The sequence below is a fragment of the Onychostoma macrolepis genome, chromosome 16 (assembly GCF_012432095.1).
Source record: "Onychostoma macrolepis isolate SWU-2019 chromosome 16, ASM1243209v1, whole genome shotgun sequence".
Taxonomy (NCBI): Eukaryota; Metazoa; Chordata; class Actinopteri; order Cypriniformes; family Cyprinidae; genus Onychostoma; species Onychostoma macrolepis.
Window position 1 is genome coordinate 5,215,256 of NC_081170.1, and position 19,130 is coordinate 5,234,385.

At 34.9% G+C, this 19,130-nt stretch overlaps 1 protein-coding gene across 1 annotated transcript in view; it reads right to left on the reverse strand.

Annotated features, from left to right (window-relative positions):
• The window catches only part of thsd7ab (thrombospondin, type I, domain containing 7Ab), a 148,557-nt gene that overhangs the window by 25,333 nt on the left and 104,094 nt on the right, over positions 1 to 19,130 (reverse strand). Inside the window, exons 15-16 of the mRNA XM_058747356.1 lie at positions 3,897 to 4,075; positions 2,401 to 2,406 (exon numbers count right to left, since the gene is read on the reverse strand). Coding sequence (XP_058603339.1) covers positions 2,401 to 2,406; positions 3,897 to 4,075 — 185 coding nt within the window. The remainder of the gene's footprint in view (positions 1 to 2,400; positions 2,407 to 3,896; positions 4,076 to 19,130) is intronic.

A 19,130-nucleotide genomic window follows, 5' to 3' on the forward strand; every position in this document is an offset into this window, starting at 1 on the left:
GTCAATGACAGAATCGTGCCGATGAGTGATGCAGTGTCGTCTGAGGGCCCGAAGACCACGGGAATCCAACAAAGGTCTTCGGCCTGGTCCCTTACGGACAGAGATTTCTCCAGTTTCTCTGAAACTTTTGATGATGCTATGCACTGTAGATGATGAGATTTGCAAAGCCTTTGCAATTTGCCTCTCTAAGACATCCCTTTTATGTTACAGACCTGATGTCAAGTAACTTAAATAGTTGCTAGATGTTCTCCCAGCTGAATCTTTTCCAAATGTCTTGCTTTTTAGCCTTTTGTTTCCCCCATGTCAACTTTTTTGAGACCTGTATCAGGCATTAAATTTGAAATGAGCTCATTTAGTGGATAAAAGTGTAACATTTTTCCGTTTAAACTTTTGTTATGTTCTCTATGTTGTATTGTGAATAAAATATTGGCTCATGTGATTTGAAAGCAAATCAATTAAAATTAAATCAATTCTATCGATCAATCAATATCAGGATATTCATTCAACAGATTGTCAAAAATAATCAATCAAACAAACAAACTAATAAAATTAAATAAATAAATAAATAAATAAATAAATAAATGTATACATTATCTCACAAAAGTGAGTACACCCCTCACATTTCAGCAAAAATTTTAGTATATCTTCTCAAGGGACAATACTACACAAATGAAACTTGGATATATTTTAGAGTAGTCAATGTGCAGCTTGTATAGAAGTACAAATTTACTGTCCTCTAAATATAACTCAACATATAGCCATTATTGTCCAAATAACTGGCAACAAAAATGAGTACACCCTAAGTGAACATGTCAAAACTGTGTCCCAAGTGTCAATATTTTGTAGGGGCACCATTGTTATCTAGCACTGCCTTAATCCTCCTGGGCTTGGAATTCACCAGAGCTGCACAGGTTGTTGTTGGCATCCTCTTCCACTCCTCCATAACGGCATCATGGAGCTGCTGGATGTTAGACACATGGTGCTTCTCCACCTTCCGCTTGAGGATGCCCCACATGTGCTCAATAGGGTTCAGGTCTGGAGACATTCTTGGCCACTCCATTACCTTCACCTTCAGCTTCATCAGCAAGGTAGTTGTCATCTTGGCGGTGTGTTTGGGGTTGTCATTATGTTGGAAAACTGCCATTCGGCCCAGTTTCTGAAGGGAGGGCATCATCTTCTGCTTCAGAATGTCACAGTACATTTTGGAATCCATGTTTCCCTCAATGAACCACAGTTCCCCAGTACCAGCAGCACTCATGCAGCCCCAGACCATTATGCTACCACCACCATGCTTGACTGTAGGCAAGACACAATTTTCTTGGTACTCCTTGGTACACCAGGGCGTCACCATACATGTTGGACACCATCTGAGCCAAACAAGTTTACCTTAGACTCATCAGACCACAGGACATGGTTCCAGTAATTCATGCTCTGGGCCAGGTTGTTTTCAGCAAACTGTTTGCAGGCTTTTTTTGTGAGCCAGCTTCAGAAGAGGCCTCTTTCTGGGACGACGGCCATGCAACCCGACTTGAAGTGTGCGGCATATGGTCTGAGCACTGACAAGCTGACCTTCCACTTCTGCAACCTCTAAAGCAATGCTGGCAGCACTCATGCGTCTGTTTTTTGAAGCCAGCTTCTGCACCTGACGCACAGCACAAGGACCTAACTTCTTTGATTGACGCTTGCGAGGCCTGTTCCAAATGAAACCCATCTTGGAAAACCTCTGTATGCCACTGGCCACTGTACTGTAACTCAGTTCCAGGTTGTTACCGAACTTCTAGGCCATTTTTGTGGAGAGAAACAATTCTAATTCTCATATCCTCAGAGAGTTATTTGCCACGAGGTGCCATGTTGAACATCCAGTGGACAGTATGAGAGAATTGTACTCAAAGCACCAAATTTTAACTGCTCTAATAGCAGACAAAAACATGAACATGATGAATAGGACATGTGGCTTTGCATGGTTAAACAATGTATAGCTGTTTTCATGTAGGGTGTACTCACTTTTGTTGCCAGCTTTTTTGACAATAATGGCTGTATGTTGAGTTATTTTCAGAGGACAGTAAATCTTTACTGCTATATAAGTTGCACATTGACTACTCTAAAATATATCCAAGTTTCATTTCTATAGTATTGTCCCTTGAAAAGATATACTAAAATGATTGCCGAAATGTGAGGGGTGTACTCACTTTTGTGAGGTACTGTGTGTGTATATATATATTATTGATTCAAGTGCACCAGTTGCCAGTGTGCCATATCTTTAATGTTGGACACACCATTTTTGGAAGGGAGGCTACATTTAAATTTTAAATCAACTTTCGAATGAGAAATGTAAAAAATAAAAAAAAATAAAAAAAATGAAAGAAAGACAGAAAAAAAAAGAGAAGAAAGTGTTTTTACCTGTGCCTGTGGCCGAGCAGCGTTATTGGAGAGTTAGAGAAAAATGTCATTAGAACATCTGCGTCTAGAGACCAAAGCACCGTAAAACATCATGTTCAGTTAAAAATGCACTTCTTATTGTTGTTTCTTTTTAAAAAACGCATTGCTTAAACTCAACATGAAATACAGTTTACAAAACTAGAAATATCAATTAGGAAAATAAACAGGTTAAATTTTGATTTCACATTGACAAAGTACAGAAGGCTGTGTAATTTCTCAGTCTAGACATGTTCAAATTTGTTAAATGTTAAATTGCATGACCTCTAACCACTCTCATAATCTCTAATTTAATAAATGGAAAGCATTGAAATTAAACCAATATCAAGAATACATATTTGTCAGGAGCAAAGATCTCAGAAACACTTTGATGTGGTGTTGTCTATTTCTAGTAAATCTCAGTAAAAAAAAAGATGAAAAGACAAGTATTTCTGAATAATTTAAGATTCAATTGTGAACCTATTTTTGGATCTTAAGCATGTGATTTTCACTGAATAATCAGAGCCAACGTTCTAGAAATTGAGGGAAACTTTGAACTCTGCTACAAAGCCTAGTGAACTGCCTATGTAGGCAGTATTTTAAGATATCACAGGTGTGCTCCTATGCCTTAAGCAATGTCAAATCAGCATGCTTGCCTGCTGATACCTTCTTTTGGACAAATTTTAAGGTAGCACTTCATGTCTCCTTTGGCAATCCCACAGTGCATAACAATACGCTCTATCCAAACTACACCATCCAAAATGGGCGATGAGAAAAGATAAATGATTTTAAGTATACTTATAATTTTTTCAACATCAAAAAGTAGCAATAAAATGGTCTAATCAAAATAAAAATGTACTATTTAATACAGTATTTGCATGTGATGTGTATGTTTCAGTGTTATTTCAGTGTCAGTGATATACTGTACTATTAAAGATTTTGTTAATATTCTCCATTCGATTGCATTTAAAAAATTTTTGTCTTTAATTACTTTTAGTTTTAGTAATTTTGTTTTTGCCATTTTATTCGTTTTTTATTATTTTTATTTATTAATTTTAGTACTTTATTTCAAGTAACATTTTTTATGTTTTTAGTTTTAGTTAACTATAATAACATTTATGCTCATTAGAATATGCTTTGTTAGCAAATACACCAAAATCTATACTGTATCTGTGAGATTGTAATCCCAAAATGTAATTGTAATGTGAATCTGTATTGTAGGTTTCATTTCTGTTAGTATGCTGTCTATTATGTAGACTGATCACTGGGTGTTGGAACAAAAACAGCAGGTACTCGATGTATAAGATATAAAACAATGTACATTAACATTTAATACCTTTAAAACTCTTTGCTTTAATGATTTTAAGCAGAAAATGTATTATTTGAAACCCCTGAACCTCATAAACTATATCTATATTAAACAATGTCATTTAACTTCTTTAAAATTCTTTCCTCTATGCATAAGGAAGTGTGGTGTTTACCTGGTTAAGGTGGTCCAGTTTTGGGCAGGGTCTTCCTCCATTGTAAGGCTTTTCTCTGAGCCATTTTGAGCGAACTTTAACCCCACTGCCACAGGATTTACTGCAGCGCGACCAGTTGGACCACTCGCTGAGTTTACAATCAGACGGGCAGGGGACGATGCAGGCCTCCTCGATATACCCTAAAATGTGAAAAAGGGAACATAAACACTAAACAAACTGTGACTGGTCAAATACAACAACAGTGGTTACACATATATTTATTTTTTTGATTGAAATTATTGCTAGGGACAATTTAGTAGTCGCTGGTTATTGGTAGGGACATGTCCCGAGTGTCCCTAATAAATTCTATGCCTTTTCTAGTTTAGGCCTTTCAAGTATAAATATGACACTTAAGCCCTATATTCTTTGCTAAAACCGCCAGTAGGTGGCAGCAAACCCCTGTCTTAATGAGTGATTCATTGAATCATTCACTCAAACAATTCATTCAAAACCGCTGACAACATCGCTGCTTATGTGATCTTACATTACTATATAAATATAAAAAACAAAACCCCATAATTCTTTCATGATTATAGGGTCATTCTAACTGCATTGTAATAGGATTCATCATGCAGTGATTGCTTTTAGGCTCTTAAGACCTGTTTTTTTTTTGTTTTTTTTGCAAAGTCAGTGGCATTGCTACTTGATAACATCAGCTCGCACATTGTTAAAACAACAATTATGATATTATTGCAGACGATAAATATCGCACAAACCATTACTGAGAACAGTATGGAGTCAATTTAATGCCGAATATATATGCAAAAGAAAATAAAGTTTTGCAAAAGAAAATAAGTTTTGCAAAGAAAAATAAAGAATTGCAAAAGAAAATGAAGTATTGCAAAAAGAAAATAAGTTTTGCAAAAAGAAAATAAGTTTTGCAAATAAAAATGATTTTGCAATACATATTTTCCATGGCCATATCTACTAATTTATTTGCAATGCAGCTTTTATTTTGCGTTTCAGTCAAGTTTGAGCTTGCGATACCATTTTCCCTTTGCGCTTCACGTTTCTCGCGTCTCACTTTGTGGCGCTGTTTTGACATGGGGGTGGAGTCAGGGGACGGGGCGTGTCCAACAGGCCTGGGCATGCCTCCTGGAAGTGACGTCATCGGCCCGAGACGCAGATCACAGCTGATCCAGGCACCTTCACTGAGCAGAGGCCTGCGGGTGGATCGCTTCCTTTTATTCACTAGCTTTAAAACATGCATGCTTTCGTTTTATTAACAAATGTATATGTGTATTAGCAGCGTTTGCTCAAGTTAAAGAAGTTGTTAATATGAACGTCTGCTGTTTATTTCTCTCAATGTGTGCACACTTTTATAGCATTAAAATGTGTATTGTTTCATCTGGTTAACTAAATGTGCAGTAATAGTGCTTGTTTAAAATCTCTTAACCTGTGCACAGCGCTCTTTGTTTATATTAGTTCAGAGTTACTGCTAGTTTTAATGTAAAACTTCACAAACTATACACCATTTAAAAGGTCTAAGACTCAAGCTTCATATCCATCTCGACTTCGTTTTTCATTTACATAACTCCTGGCATAAATTAAGAAATGACTGTCACTGGAAGTTTAAAAAAAGATTAAAAAGTCTTTTTGGTTTAGTTTTGTGGTGGCCACGAGATATTAAGTCATGGGAACATGATAATACTGTATGTCGTGGCCATGAGTTTAATCATGCATAAACAAACCCGCATGACCATAGCAACCTGGGATTATCAGAGATTGATCAAATATATTTATCCATCCCACAGTCCGTTGATCGTGTCTTTTTATGTAATATATGTGTATATTAGGCTATTATTATTATTATTATTATACAGCCCTGAACGTTAAGAGATCGAAATGAAGGGAAAATAAATCAAATACATAACAACGAATATAAAAATATTACCAATACTAATAAAATACATGGACTTACAAGACTTGTGGGATGGATAAAAATGTTTTCTTGTCGGCCTATTTTATTATACTTTATGTAACATTTATTCATAATAAACTTAATTCGAATGTTGTCTACATCGCGATACAGTCCAGTACGTAGCCTATGGTTAACACTTCAACCACCAGAGGTCGCTGTATATCTAAAAGCGCCAGCGGTCAAATTTACCATGCCATGACTACTGTTTTGATATGGCTAAAACGTAGTATGTCACTGTATTATGCCACTGTCTTCACAATGTCTAGAGTCATAAAATTATTATTTTAGGCATCAGCTATGTTTTTGTCCTGTTGTTTTAAGTTCACAGCTATTTTTAAGCAGGTTACACTAATCACTTTTCTTAATGATGAATATAAACCAGCCTGCAATGACAACGAGAATTACGAGGAATTAAATATATATTTGGATGTTGTAATATTATAGCTAATAAAATGTTTCAAGATAACCCATGTTATTTAAATGACTAAAACACCCTAAATAGACTATTATAAGCAATACTAATTCACCACATTGCAAAGGATGTACAATGACAGACTCAAGTGCACAGTTTCACCTAATTAATTAATTTGTTTAGTTATATAATTTATCATTTGAATAAGAGAACAACACCAATAAACTTGGGGTAATCATAAAAATTATTTTATTCATTACATCATAATTCAGATTTTTTTTTCAGGAATAAATAAGCAACACAGTAGTGAACCATAAACGATAAAAAATTGCAAACACAAATTAATATTTAATCCAAAGTTTGAACATTTATGAGTAGAGGAATAAACATCTAAAACATCTTCATTTGAACGTGATGACAGGAATTATGCGTAAATTTGTCCTGATGGCGCTTATAGGTATAAATGCCCCATTTTTGTTCTGGTTTTATCTAAACAATTTTTTTTAACAATAAACAGGGGATTGTAAATAACACAATTTTAGTAAAAGTCAATGACTGTAAGACTTGGATATTTTTAATTGAAAATATATTATGTAGCCTATTTGAAAAACAGCCATGAGTAAAATTACCCCGTGGTGGTGTTAATATAATAATTTAATAATGTTTTTTTTTTTTTTGTATAATTTCTCAATTAAAAATAAAATATTAATAAATACATCTCTGATAATCCCAGGTTGCTATGGTCACGCTGGTTTGTTTACCCATTAATATCTCTTGGCCACGAGAAATTTAAACCAAAAAGACTCAAGCTTCATTTTTTTTTAAATTTCCAGTGCCAGTCATTTCTTAATTTATGCCAGGAGTTATGTAAATGAAAAACGAAGTCGAGATGGATATGAAGCTTGAGTTTTAGACCTTTTAAATGATGTATAGTTTGTGAAGTTAATTGCATTCTTTTACATTAAAACTAGCAGTAACTCTGAACTAATATAAACAAAGAGCGCTGTGCACAGGTTAAGAGATTTTAAACAAGCACTATTACTGCACATTTAGTTAACCAGATGAAACGATACACATTTTAATGCTATAAAAGTGTGCACACATTGAGAGAAATAAACAGCAGACGTTCATATTAACAACTTCTTTAACTTGAGCAAACGCTGCTAATACACATATACATTTGTTAATAAAATGAAAACATGCATGTTTTAAAGCTAGTGAATAAAAGGAAACGATCCGCCCGCAGGCCTCTGCTCAATGACGGTGCCTGGATCAGCTGTGATCTGCGTCTCGGGCCGATGACGTCACTTCCAGGGAGGCATGCCCAGGCCTGTTAGACACGCCCCCGTCCCCTGACTCCACCCCCATGTCAAAACAGCGCCACAAAGTGAGACGCGCAGAAACGTGAAGCGCAAAGGGAAAACGGTATCGCAAGCTCAAACTTGACTGAAACGCAAAATAAAAGCTGCATTGCAAATAAATTAGTAGATATGGCCATGGAAAATATGTATTGCAAAATCATTGCTTTTGCTCTGTTTTATTTATCTATTTTGCAATTTTTTATTTTTATTTGCAAAACATTTTCTTTTTGCAATACTTCATTTTCTTTTGCAATTCTTTATTTTCTTTGCAAAACTTTATTTTCTTTTGCATATATATGCGGCATTAAATTGACTCCATAGAACAGGTCAAATAAAGTGGTCAAGCTGCTCAAAATTTTATTTTGTAGCATTATAACCTTGCTGACCCAGGATCCTAGCAGCTTTAAACAGGTCGATCCCACCAGCTAGTCAAACTAATATCTTGGACCAGCTAATGACTATAAATAACCATCCAGAAACCACGCAAAACAAACTACCATCAAATGCAGCTGGATTTTCCTGCAGGGTAATGATAAATTGAACAGACTTACTGATTAAACATGCCGCTTTGAAGCGGTTTAAATCTTGATTAAAAATGAAAAGCAAGCTTGTACCTCAGAGAACATTATGAGGCGCATAAAAAGTGTAAAAGCAATTGGTATAAATAGGCATGTTTGGAGCTGGAGAGTTGGCTGCGGGGTCAGAGAATGTGATATGCTTCAGCAGCTAATGCTGAATTTTATTACTGCTGTTTGCTCAAGCCATGTGCACTTCCTACTCATTTGGCTCAAGAGGATCTGCCTTTTCCAAGTACATACTGCAGACCCAATAAACACACACACTTTATGTTGTCTCTGAACACCATATCCTTCACAGCAGCCTTTCAAGAGTGGCCAACACTTGGCTCAAATGTAGAAATCACTGCTTCCAAAATACTGTGCTAAATAATACATTATAAAATGGATGGTTCTGGAAGCTGATTGGTCAGTTCAGCGTTCCAGTCATTCACATGCACGCTATTAAAACAGCTATGATTGATGTCAAACATATGTTCACAATATCACTGCACAACACCCACAGAGATTATTAACCTCAGTTCATTCTTTAAGCACAGGGTTTTCAATTAATACTTATGCTTAAATAATGTTGTAATGAACATTTGTTTCCTGAACCATGCTGTATTGTAATAGTCACACATAAGAATGCATATGAAGGCATATATACACAAACACAAATATAATGTTATTTTGCTCGTCAGGTGTTGATTGCTATACACAGCTTGTTTTGACACAAAAATAAGATAAACACTTGGACGAGGGTCAGTCTGACTGTTTTCAAACTTGTTTTTGTTTCCTAAAATCAACCAACTGGCCAGCTTTATTTGTTTTATTCCTTGCCAAAACCAATTATTACAAGCATTTGGCGCTTGCTGAGTGCTCATTTTGGACTCTACGTGCAACTGTGTGAAACTACGGTGCTAATGACGACATGAGTATCATGCATCAGAACAATTTAATGAGCACACTCAATGTTATTTAATAAATGAATTTCACAAAATAACAAAGAAAATGTTTATCCTGAAATTAAAAGAAAAAAAATTTAATTACTATATTTTATATACAGAAAATTAAGCCTTTTTAGGACGTCTGAGATTTTTTTGCATACTATTCTTGACAATTAATGTTGTAAATTTATAATAAAAATATACATTTATTTATAAATTATATATATACACACAAAAAATGAAAGTACATAAAAATCTACATTTAAAAATCTATATTAAAAATAATATAAATTAATTAATTATAATAAATTACACATGATTTTCACCTTTGTTAATGGAACAAGACTTTTGACATTGTCAAAAATATCTAAAAATAAAAGTAAACTAAATTTAAAACAATATAGTTTATTAAAATATATAATCAATAAAATCAAATAAAAATTTTTAAAATGTTAATGAAATATATTAATCTGTTTAAATTTAAAAAGTCTAATAAAAATAACTTAAAAATATTTTTTAATAATTCTGTACATGTCTTTTTAAAAATATGGATAACATTTTCCCATGTTAAATTAATGTCACTTTGCAAAACATTTCAGAACTTAAAAAGGTCCTAAAATAGCCGTCAGATTCTTATACATAACATAACTAGCCTACTAGAATAACCCAGACATATTCTAGACAGGTTTTGTGAGATTCCCTCAAATACCTTAGTCCTAATTTAGCTGAATACTGTTAAAAAGAACAACGCCACCTCTACCTGACATTGAAAACTTGGCACATCCTGTGCTAATAACAAACAATTCGAACACAAGCCATAAAACATGCACCTAGAGGAGCTTCTGATTGAAAAATCAAAGCAATTAATCAGAGATGTCCAGGTTGAGTTTCACAGCCTCGTGGTCGCCCGCCAGAAAGATTGACCAGGATCTGACATGGCCGTGACGAGCCGGAGGAGAGAGATACTGCAGCGACTCAAAATACCCTGCACAGTCACAACGCATCTGTATAAAGCTGCTCTCCGGTCTCCTCTGCCCCTCAGTGTTAAGACATGTCAGGCCTGTTACACGGCTATCACAGAGTAAAACAAGCCCTACTGGCCGTGCGCCGACCCTTTGACCCAACACGCAAGGCTCTCGGGCCCTACAGCCAGTTCAGAGGTGGCCCTGCCTTCACCAAACATGGCCGATCTCGTGTTACTCTTTTGTGTCTGCAGTGACCTCATTCCTTCAACACATCCACATGCTGTCTGAGTTCTGACCCCTGAAACGGCAATAACCACAGACGCACACTAAAGGGTGAGTCATCAAGAGAAAAACAAGTTAGTTGCACAGTTTCTTACTCTGAAAGCCTGAGGGAATAGTTCAATTCCACCAAAAACAGCCTGTTCCTGTACACTTAGATTAAATCACACAAGCCACAAAATATGGACTCGTTTTATGTCAAGTAAAGTCACCTTTATTTCTATTATTTAGCTCAAGTTCAGTGTTGGTTCAGTTCAGATCAGTAAGCGATCATGCTGTATGCTTTCATTGTAATGAAAGGTTTTGGGTTTGACAGTAAATAATTAGGCATGAGTGTGAGTAAATTAATGTATGTTAATTTTCCGGAGAGCCAGTCTTTTGAATCAGACTCTGAAGAGCAAAACATGAACATCAGAAACCCATGAGAAATATTTTTTAAGCATGTCTACACAGCATTAAACATTCATGTTAAAAAACCTTATTAAAACTTGATTCACAGTAATTTTCAGGAAGTTTAGGGTTGGTAAGTTTTTTAATGTTTTTGAAAGAAGTTTCTTATTCTCACCAAGGCTGCATTTATTTGATCACGAATACAGTAAAATATTGTGAAATATTATTATTATTTAAAATAAATGCTTTCTATTTAAATATATTTTAAAATGTAATTTATTCCTGTGATGCAAAGCTGAATTTTCAGCATCATTACTCCAGTCTTCATATATTTATGTATTACTACATATTATATTATGTAATATTTGTACAGTATTTCATAATTTACATCACTATTTTTACTATTTTAGCAACATTTCCTAATAGAGTGACCAGTTTTATTTACTTAAAGCCAATTTTTTTTTTTTTTTTTTTACATATATGTATATTCCTAAAAATACTTAAATGTATCTTTATAAAAACAGTATATTTATATTATCATTTTATGTGTTTAAATGTACATATTTATTCAAAGAATGAATATATAAAAACCTTACTGACCCTAAAGTTTTGAACGGTAGTATGCAAGCAATCAGAAGTATTACACCAGTAAATGGGACAAGCACACTTACTGCTGTACATGTGTTGCCTTCAAATTAAATGTTAGAAAAACAAGCTCAGAAATAAACAAGCATTTATGTTTAGCTCTCTTTTGGAGGAGAGAAGTAAGAGTATTTAATGATTCACTTAGTAGCCTGAGGCAGCATGTAAGACAGAGATTTCTGTTAAGAGGAACTATAGTGATTAATCCAGCGAGAAAGAAAGAGAGACAGAGAGAGAATGGCTCTGTTCCAAAACCTAGTGAGCTGCCTTCTAAGACAGCATCTTAACTGAGATGGAATGTCATAAGTGACCGATTTGGAACATTCTACATGACGTGTTACTCTAATAAGTATAGAAACACACAGTGCATACAAATTGAGTAAAGCACTCAATTTTTCATTAGATTTCATAGTCTTTATCAATATCTGTGAAGTGTTTCATGAATTACTAGATTTAGAGTTGTAGCATCTACATCTAGGCTGTTGTAATGCATTATGGGATTGTCTTTTCTGTGGAAGATATATGCACAGCTGCCTTTGGCGATACCTTAAAATGCAGCCTACGTAGGCAGCTCACTGGAACAAAGCTTTTGACAGCGAGAGTAATGAGACTGATGAAGAGGGATCTGCTGATGACTTCACAACGCTGAAGAGCGTTAGGAGAACATCAAGCTCATGGAGGCTGGTGAAACTTCATCTCTCCGTGTGATTTCATGTGTAAGTCCCCGGGAGGGCATTCGTGATGCCAGTGACGGAAGTATAGATCAGATTACGAGCCAGATTTCTGATGTTTTCTGGAAAATAATTTGACTTAAATCAATTGTGGAGTCAAATTCTCAAGACTTTAAACTCCTGGGAAATAAAGCAGAGGAAGTAACTGAATAACACAACATTTGAGCCTTTTGCCAAGATTATTTTAAGCCTAATCACATTTCTTATAAAAACTCTTACTTCATTTTCATTTGACAACTCTCAACTCACAGTTTTTAAATGTGGGCTGCTGATCCGCCTGAATAACATCAAATCATCATTATTATCTGTATTCATTATTGATGTTTGCTCCGTCAAGCGTTACTGTTAACTTATCTAGAGAAGAGATTCTGTTGCAATTTATGTCTTGGAAAAAAAAACATCACTCATGTTAGGGTCAGATTGCCATTCTTCTAGTTTAATTTAAACCATTTATGTTGCATTTCCTACACTGTAAAAAAAAAAAAGTTGAGCCAACTTAAAATTTTAAGGCAACCAGCTTCAGCAGATTATTGAGTTTTCTCAACTTGAGAAAACTCAAAAATCTGCTGAAGCTGGTTGCCTTAAAATTTTAAGTTGGCTCAACTCTTTTTATATATACACACACACACACACACACACACACACACACAAAATGAAAAGTAAATAAATCCAAATTATAACAAATATATAAATTTAAATATATAAAATAAATACTAAATATATAAATATTAAAATATAAACATTTCTACAAATGTAAAACATATATATCCTTGTATATATATATATGTATATATATATATATATATATATATATATATATATATATATATATATATATATATATATATATATATGTATGTATGTATGTATGTATGTATGTATGTATGTATGTATGTATGTATGTATGTATGTATGTATGTATGTATGTATGTATGTATGTATGTATGTATGTATGTATGCATGCATGCATGCATGCATGCATGTATATATATATATATATATATATATATATATATATATATATATATATATATGTATGTATATATATGTGTATATTTTTATTTAGATTTAAAATGTGAATTAAAATTAATGTTTTCTATAATATTAGGATGTGTATGTGTGTGTATATATATATATATATATATATTGATACAGTGTATCAACTTGAGAAAACTCAAAATCAAAGTTGGAATATATACATATATACATATATACATATATATATATATATACACACATACACATCCTAATATTATAGAAAACATTAATTTTAATTCACATTTTAAATCTAAATATTAAATATTTAAATCTAAAAACATTTACATTATTAAGTATAAAATATTTAGATTACAAATATAAACAATATTTATATTACAGAACCAATCTCTAACCCTGATATCATGAAAATCATTCATACATTCAAAGCATTTTTTGAAATGTATTCGGCCTGAATAAGAACCAGTTCTTGATTCCCAACCCCGCGTGGGCCGTGTGCTGTAAAAGCGAGAGTATCTGTCAGTGGTTAATGTCAGCTCTGATTAGGCCGTCCCCGGGACAGCATGCGGTCTTTAATGAGGGCCGGAGATTTATACCTGCAGATCAGCAGGGCGCAACAGACACTCGGGCAGAGGACAAAGTCAAGCGAGCAGCGCCTGGCACTCGTACCAGTCCGCTCGTCATCCAAATAACAAGATTAAGTGAGCAATGCACCAAAAGATTCACGAACAGAGAGATCAGCTAAAGACAGAGGAGAGGAAAGGTCACGAGAGAGAGGAAGCTGTAGACAGAGACAGAGACAAATTAATAGGGATGAAACAACACATGATCAGTTGAAGGTGTGACTTAACTGTCCTTAAATGTAACGGTTTATAGCCAGACAAAAGCTGCAATTTGGACTTGACATTGCACTCAGCAAATATAGACATGAATGCTTGATTTTCTCATACTTTTTTGTATACAACCATCTTTTTTATCTATAATAAACATGCTATAAAACAGAATAGTTTATAATATGAATAGGTTTTCCATGGAAACCTAATAAAAGCAGTTTATATTTTAAATTAAAATTAAACAAATACAGTTAATTTAAACATTAAGTAAAATAAAAACTAAAACTGAAAATAAAAAAATGCTGACGTTTTAAATGCTTCAAGCACTTATATTATCAGCTTTAAAAAATAAAAATAAAATAAACGATTAATTAACCTGCAGTTTTAAAAGCTTCAAGCACGTATATTACCAGCTTAAATAAATGAATTAATAAATAAATACTATATTAAGACTGGCTGGTAATAACATACCTCTCACCCTTACTGTTTATTATGTACACAAACAATTGTAGGAGTACTTGTCCAGCAAGATATTTAATCAAATTTGCAGATGACACTGCATTGGTTAGTCTCCTTAAAGGGGATGAGGACAGTCATGGAATTTGTTTCGTGGTGTGATGTATCAAATCTTAAGTTAAATATTGTAAAAACTAAAGAAATGTGTATTGATTTTAGGAAAGAGTCCTCAACCAGAACGACCATTATTAAAGGGGAGCAGATTCAGAGGGTAGAAGAGTATAAATACCTTGGAGTTGTTTTAGATCACAAACTGAGGTGGGATAAATGGACTGACGCGGTGAACAAAAAAGGTCAGCAAAGATTATATTTCCTTAGGAAGATGGTGTCATTTAGCGTAAGCCCTTCATTGTTAAAGGTGTTTTATAACTCTTTTATTGAAAGTGTATTGATTTTGTATTATCTGCTGGTTCAAAAGAGTTTGGTCAGAAAAACTTTAAGTACTGCGAGTAAAATACTTGGTATCCCTGTGATGGGTTTACATCAAATTTATCAGACTAGATGTCTTGGTAAAGCTATGAAAATTCTATCTGACAATAGGCATCCACTGCATAATGAGTTTGAGATTTTGCCTTCAGGTAGAAGATTTAGGATACCAGGGTTTTTTTAAAATAGGGGGAAAAAGTCTTTTATATCACAGGCAGTGAAGTTTTTAAATGAAAGATGAGTAAGAAGAGAGTGTTTAGTCATACTGTGAAATCTGTTGTAATTGTCTTTTGTGAGAAACCGCATACGGAAGTCACTGAAAACAAATTTCCCCAAGGGGATGAATAAAGTTACTACTACTACTACTACTACTACTACTAAAATAAAATAATATATATATATATATATATATATTTTTTAGTAAGTTCCAGTTTTAAATGCTTCAAGCACTTACAGTGAGGAAAATAAGTATTTGAACACCCTGCTATTTTGCAAGTTCTCCCACTTAGAAATCATGGAGGGTCTGAAATTGTCATCGTAGGTGCATGTCCACTGTGAGAGACATAATCTAAAAAAAAAAATCCAGAAATCACAATGTATGATTTTTTAACTATTTATTTGTATGTGTAGGGTTTGATACATAAATATAATTTTAATTTAGCTCAAAGGGAATCATTTATGATTTTATAGGGAATTTGAACAGAATCACTGTTTTGCGGCTGATCACTGAGTCGGCAGCGATTCACTGAACGAGCCGCATAACATTAATTCTGCACTGGATATTAAAATCCAAAATATAGTGAAAACACTATTAATAAGCACAGTAACCAGATCGGCAGATTAAGACATTAACTTGTAAGCACAAAACACAAGATACTTCTCTTTTAAATATAAATACGACTTTATTTATATAAACCTAAGACATAAACTAATCTAACATGAACACAAGCATTCACACGTTCACACGTTGCAAAAAGAGAGAAAGGATGAGTTTAAGAGAGTGAGAATGTGAAATCCCAAGTTTATAGCAATATGTGCTATTGCATAGACCTGAACAACCATCAATCACTTAATTAACCCTCGCATTGAGTTTCGCAATGAGGCTAAATTTTATATTAAATGCACCAGTTCAGCCAGAATCTGGAGTTGTTTTACTTGCGTTGCCTTTGGTTACAGGAATTCCCTTCTGTCGTCCTCATTGCAGGAAAGGGGTTTTCCCGAGTTGGTGATTGGCTGGAAGTTCAGTAGTCTTTGAAGTGATGTCTTGGGAAGCCAATGGTTGGGTGTTGGCTGAGGATGGTCTTGGAGTCAGTTGCTGGTTGAAGTTTGAAGCGGGTGCAGTCGGAGCTGGACTTAGCGGCAAACTTAACTTTTGAACACGAGACTCAACGGAAAGAAAAGAAACTAAAGTAAAAGAATAAAATGAGTAACGAGACTAGGTGGTTTTTCCTCTCATCATGGTGTTAAGTAGCAACTGGCCTGTAGGCCAGAGCACGCTCAAAGAGCGCTAAAACAGCGTCAAACGCGGTGGCGAGAAGAAGAAGAGGAGAAGGGAAGAAGGGGCGATTTGATGGTGTCCTGAGGTTTTAAACTCGGCTTTTTGGACACATCCCATCTGGTGTCTTGACCAATTAGATAGGCTATTATCTTAGCTAGGGTTGTTCCTTCCATCATAAATCAGCATGTTATCTGGTCACATGGTCTGACTTTTCACACTCTTGCAAAGTATAATTTGGATGTGATTTCTATAACCAGAATATGATACATTTGACAAAGAATCAGTTGGAAGAAACGTTTCAAGCTAGAATTGTCAAGCTCATACATACCAAACATGAATAAACCTTAAAGTCATTCAATAGTTATTAAAAAGACATACATAATATGTGCTTAAAACATGATAGTCTAATGTGTGGTTACATACATAATATAGTGTTATGTCTAGCAATGTCCTTTTAGGATGGTTTTATGTGCATATGAAAAGAAAGTCTCTGTATAGTTCTGTGGAGACCAAAAGACATGTTCTTTGGACAGAGGAATTTCAGTCTGGTTCTTTTGTCTTCTATGTGTGGGGAAAAGTCAATCTAAAGAAGCTTGTGATTTCTCTTGTGGAACACATGTGATGGCCATCTCTTTGACCATTAATCTTGATTATTTACCCCAAATTTGACGATCTCCTTCCTACGTTGGACTTATCAATAAGTGTTCTTTTGTCTTAAATGTTGCAAGCTGTTCTGGAAGAGGCTTGTTGGTTAGGCTTGCTCCAGAAATCGGAGATAGGAATCTTTACGATGTTGTCCTGTTCTCCTGGAATTTCAGCTCCTCATGTTTCGATGTTCTGAATGAATCTTAGTTTTGTCTGACTCGTTCTGACGCTACATATGATACAGCTGCAAATAAGTATTTGAACACCTGAGAAAATCAATGTTAATATTTGGTACAGTAGCCTTTGTTTGCAATTACAGAGGTTTTTCACCAGGTTTGCACACACTGCAGGAGGGATTTTGGCCCACTCCTCCACACAGATCTTCTCTAGATCAGTCAGGTTTCTGGCCTGTCGCTGAGAAACACGGAGTTTGAGCTCCCTCCAAAGATTCTCTATTGGGTTTAGGTCTGGAGACTGGCTAGGCCACGCCAGAACCTTGATATGCTTCTTACAGAGCCACCCCTTGGTTATCCTGGCTGTGTGCTTCGGGTCATTGTCATGTTGGAAGACCCAGCCTCGACCCATCTTCAATGCTCTAACTGAGGGAAGGAGGTTGTTCCCCAAAATCTCGCAATACATGGCCCCGGTCATCCTCTCCTTAATACAGTGCAGTCGCCCTGTCCCATGTGCAGAAAAACACCCCAAAGCATGATGCTACCACCCCATGCTTCACAGTAGGGATGGTGTTCTTGGATGGTACTCATCATTCTTCTTCCTCCAAACACGTTTAGTGGAATTATGACCAAAAGTTCTATTTTGGTCTCATCTGACCACATGACTTTCTCCCATGACTCCTCTGGATCATCCAAATGGTCATTGGCAAACTTAAGTCGGCCTGGACATGTGCTGGTTTAAGCAGGGGAACCTTCCGTGCCATGCATGATTTCAAACCATGACGTCTTAGTGTATTACCAACAGTAACCTTGGAAACGGTGGTCCCAGCTCTTTTCAGGTCATTGACCAGCTCCTCCCGTAGTTCTGGGCTGATTTCTCACCTTTCTTAGGATCATTGAGACCCCACGAGGTGAGATCTTGCATGGAGCCCCAGTCCGAGGGAGATTGACAGTCATGTTTAGCTTCTTCCATTTTCTAATGATTGCTCCAACAGTGCACCTTTTTTCACCAAGCTGCTTGGCAATTTCCCCGTAGCCCTTTCCGGCCTTGTGGAGGTGTACAATTTTGTCTCTAGTGTCTTTGGACAGCTCTTTGGTCTTGGCCATGTTAGTAGTTGGATTCTTACTGATTGTATGGGGTGGACAGGTGTCTTTATGCAGCTAATGACCTCAAAAAGGTGCATCTAATTTAGGATAATAAATGGAGTGGAGGTGGACATTTTAAAGGCAGACTAACAGGTCTTTGAGGGTCAGAATTCTAGCTGATAGACAGGTGTTCAAATACTTATTTGCAGCTGTATCATACAAATAAATAGTTAAAAAATCATACATTGTGATTTCTGGATTTTTTTTTTTAGATTATGTCTCTCACAGTGGACATGCACCTACGATGACAATTTCAGACCCCTCCATGATTTCTAAGTGGGAGAACTTGCAAAATAGCAGGGTGTTCAAATACTTATTTTCCTCACTGTATATTATCATAATCATTCAATACTATATTAAGACTGGGTGGAAATAAAACAAAACAAAAAATAAAATAATGTCTTAACTTGAGCTCAAAAAATATTTATCATATATTTATATATATATATTATTATTTAAAAACTATTTTATTTCATTTATAAAATAATCTTCCCAGTCTTAATACAGTATTTAATGATTATGTTATTTATGAAGCATTTAAAACTGAAGCTTGATAAATATTTTTTAAGCTCCAGTTTTAAATGCTTACAGCACTTATATTATCTAAAAAACATGGTTAAATAACATAATCATTAAATATTGTATTAAGATTGGGAATATTATTACATGTGAATGCTTTTTTTTGTGTGTCATTTTTTTGTATGCAAATGACATGTGAATGCTTTTTTTTTTGTTCATTTTTGTATGCAAAACTGGA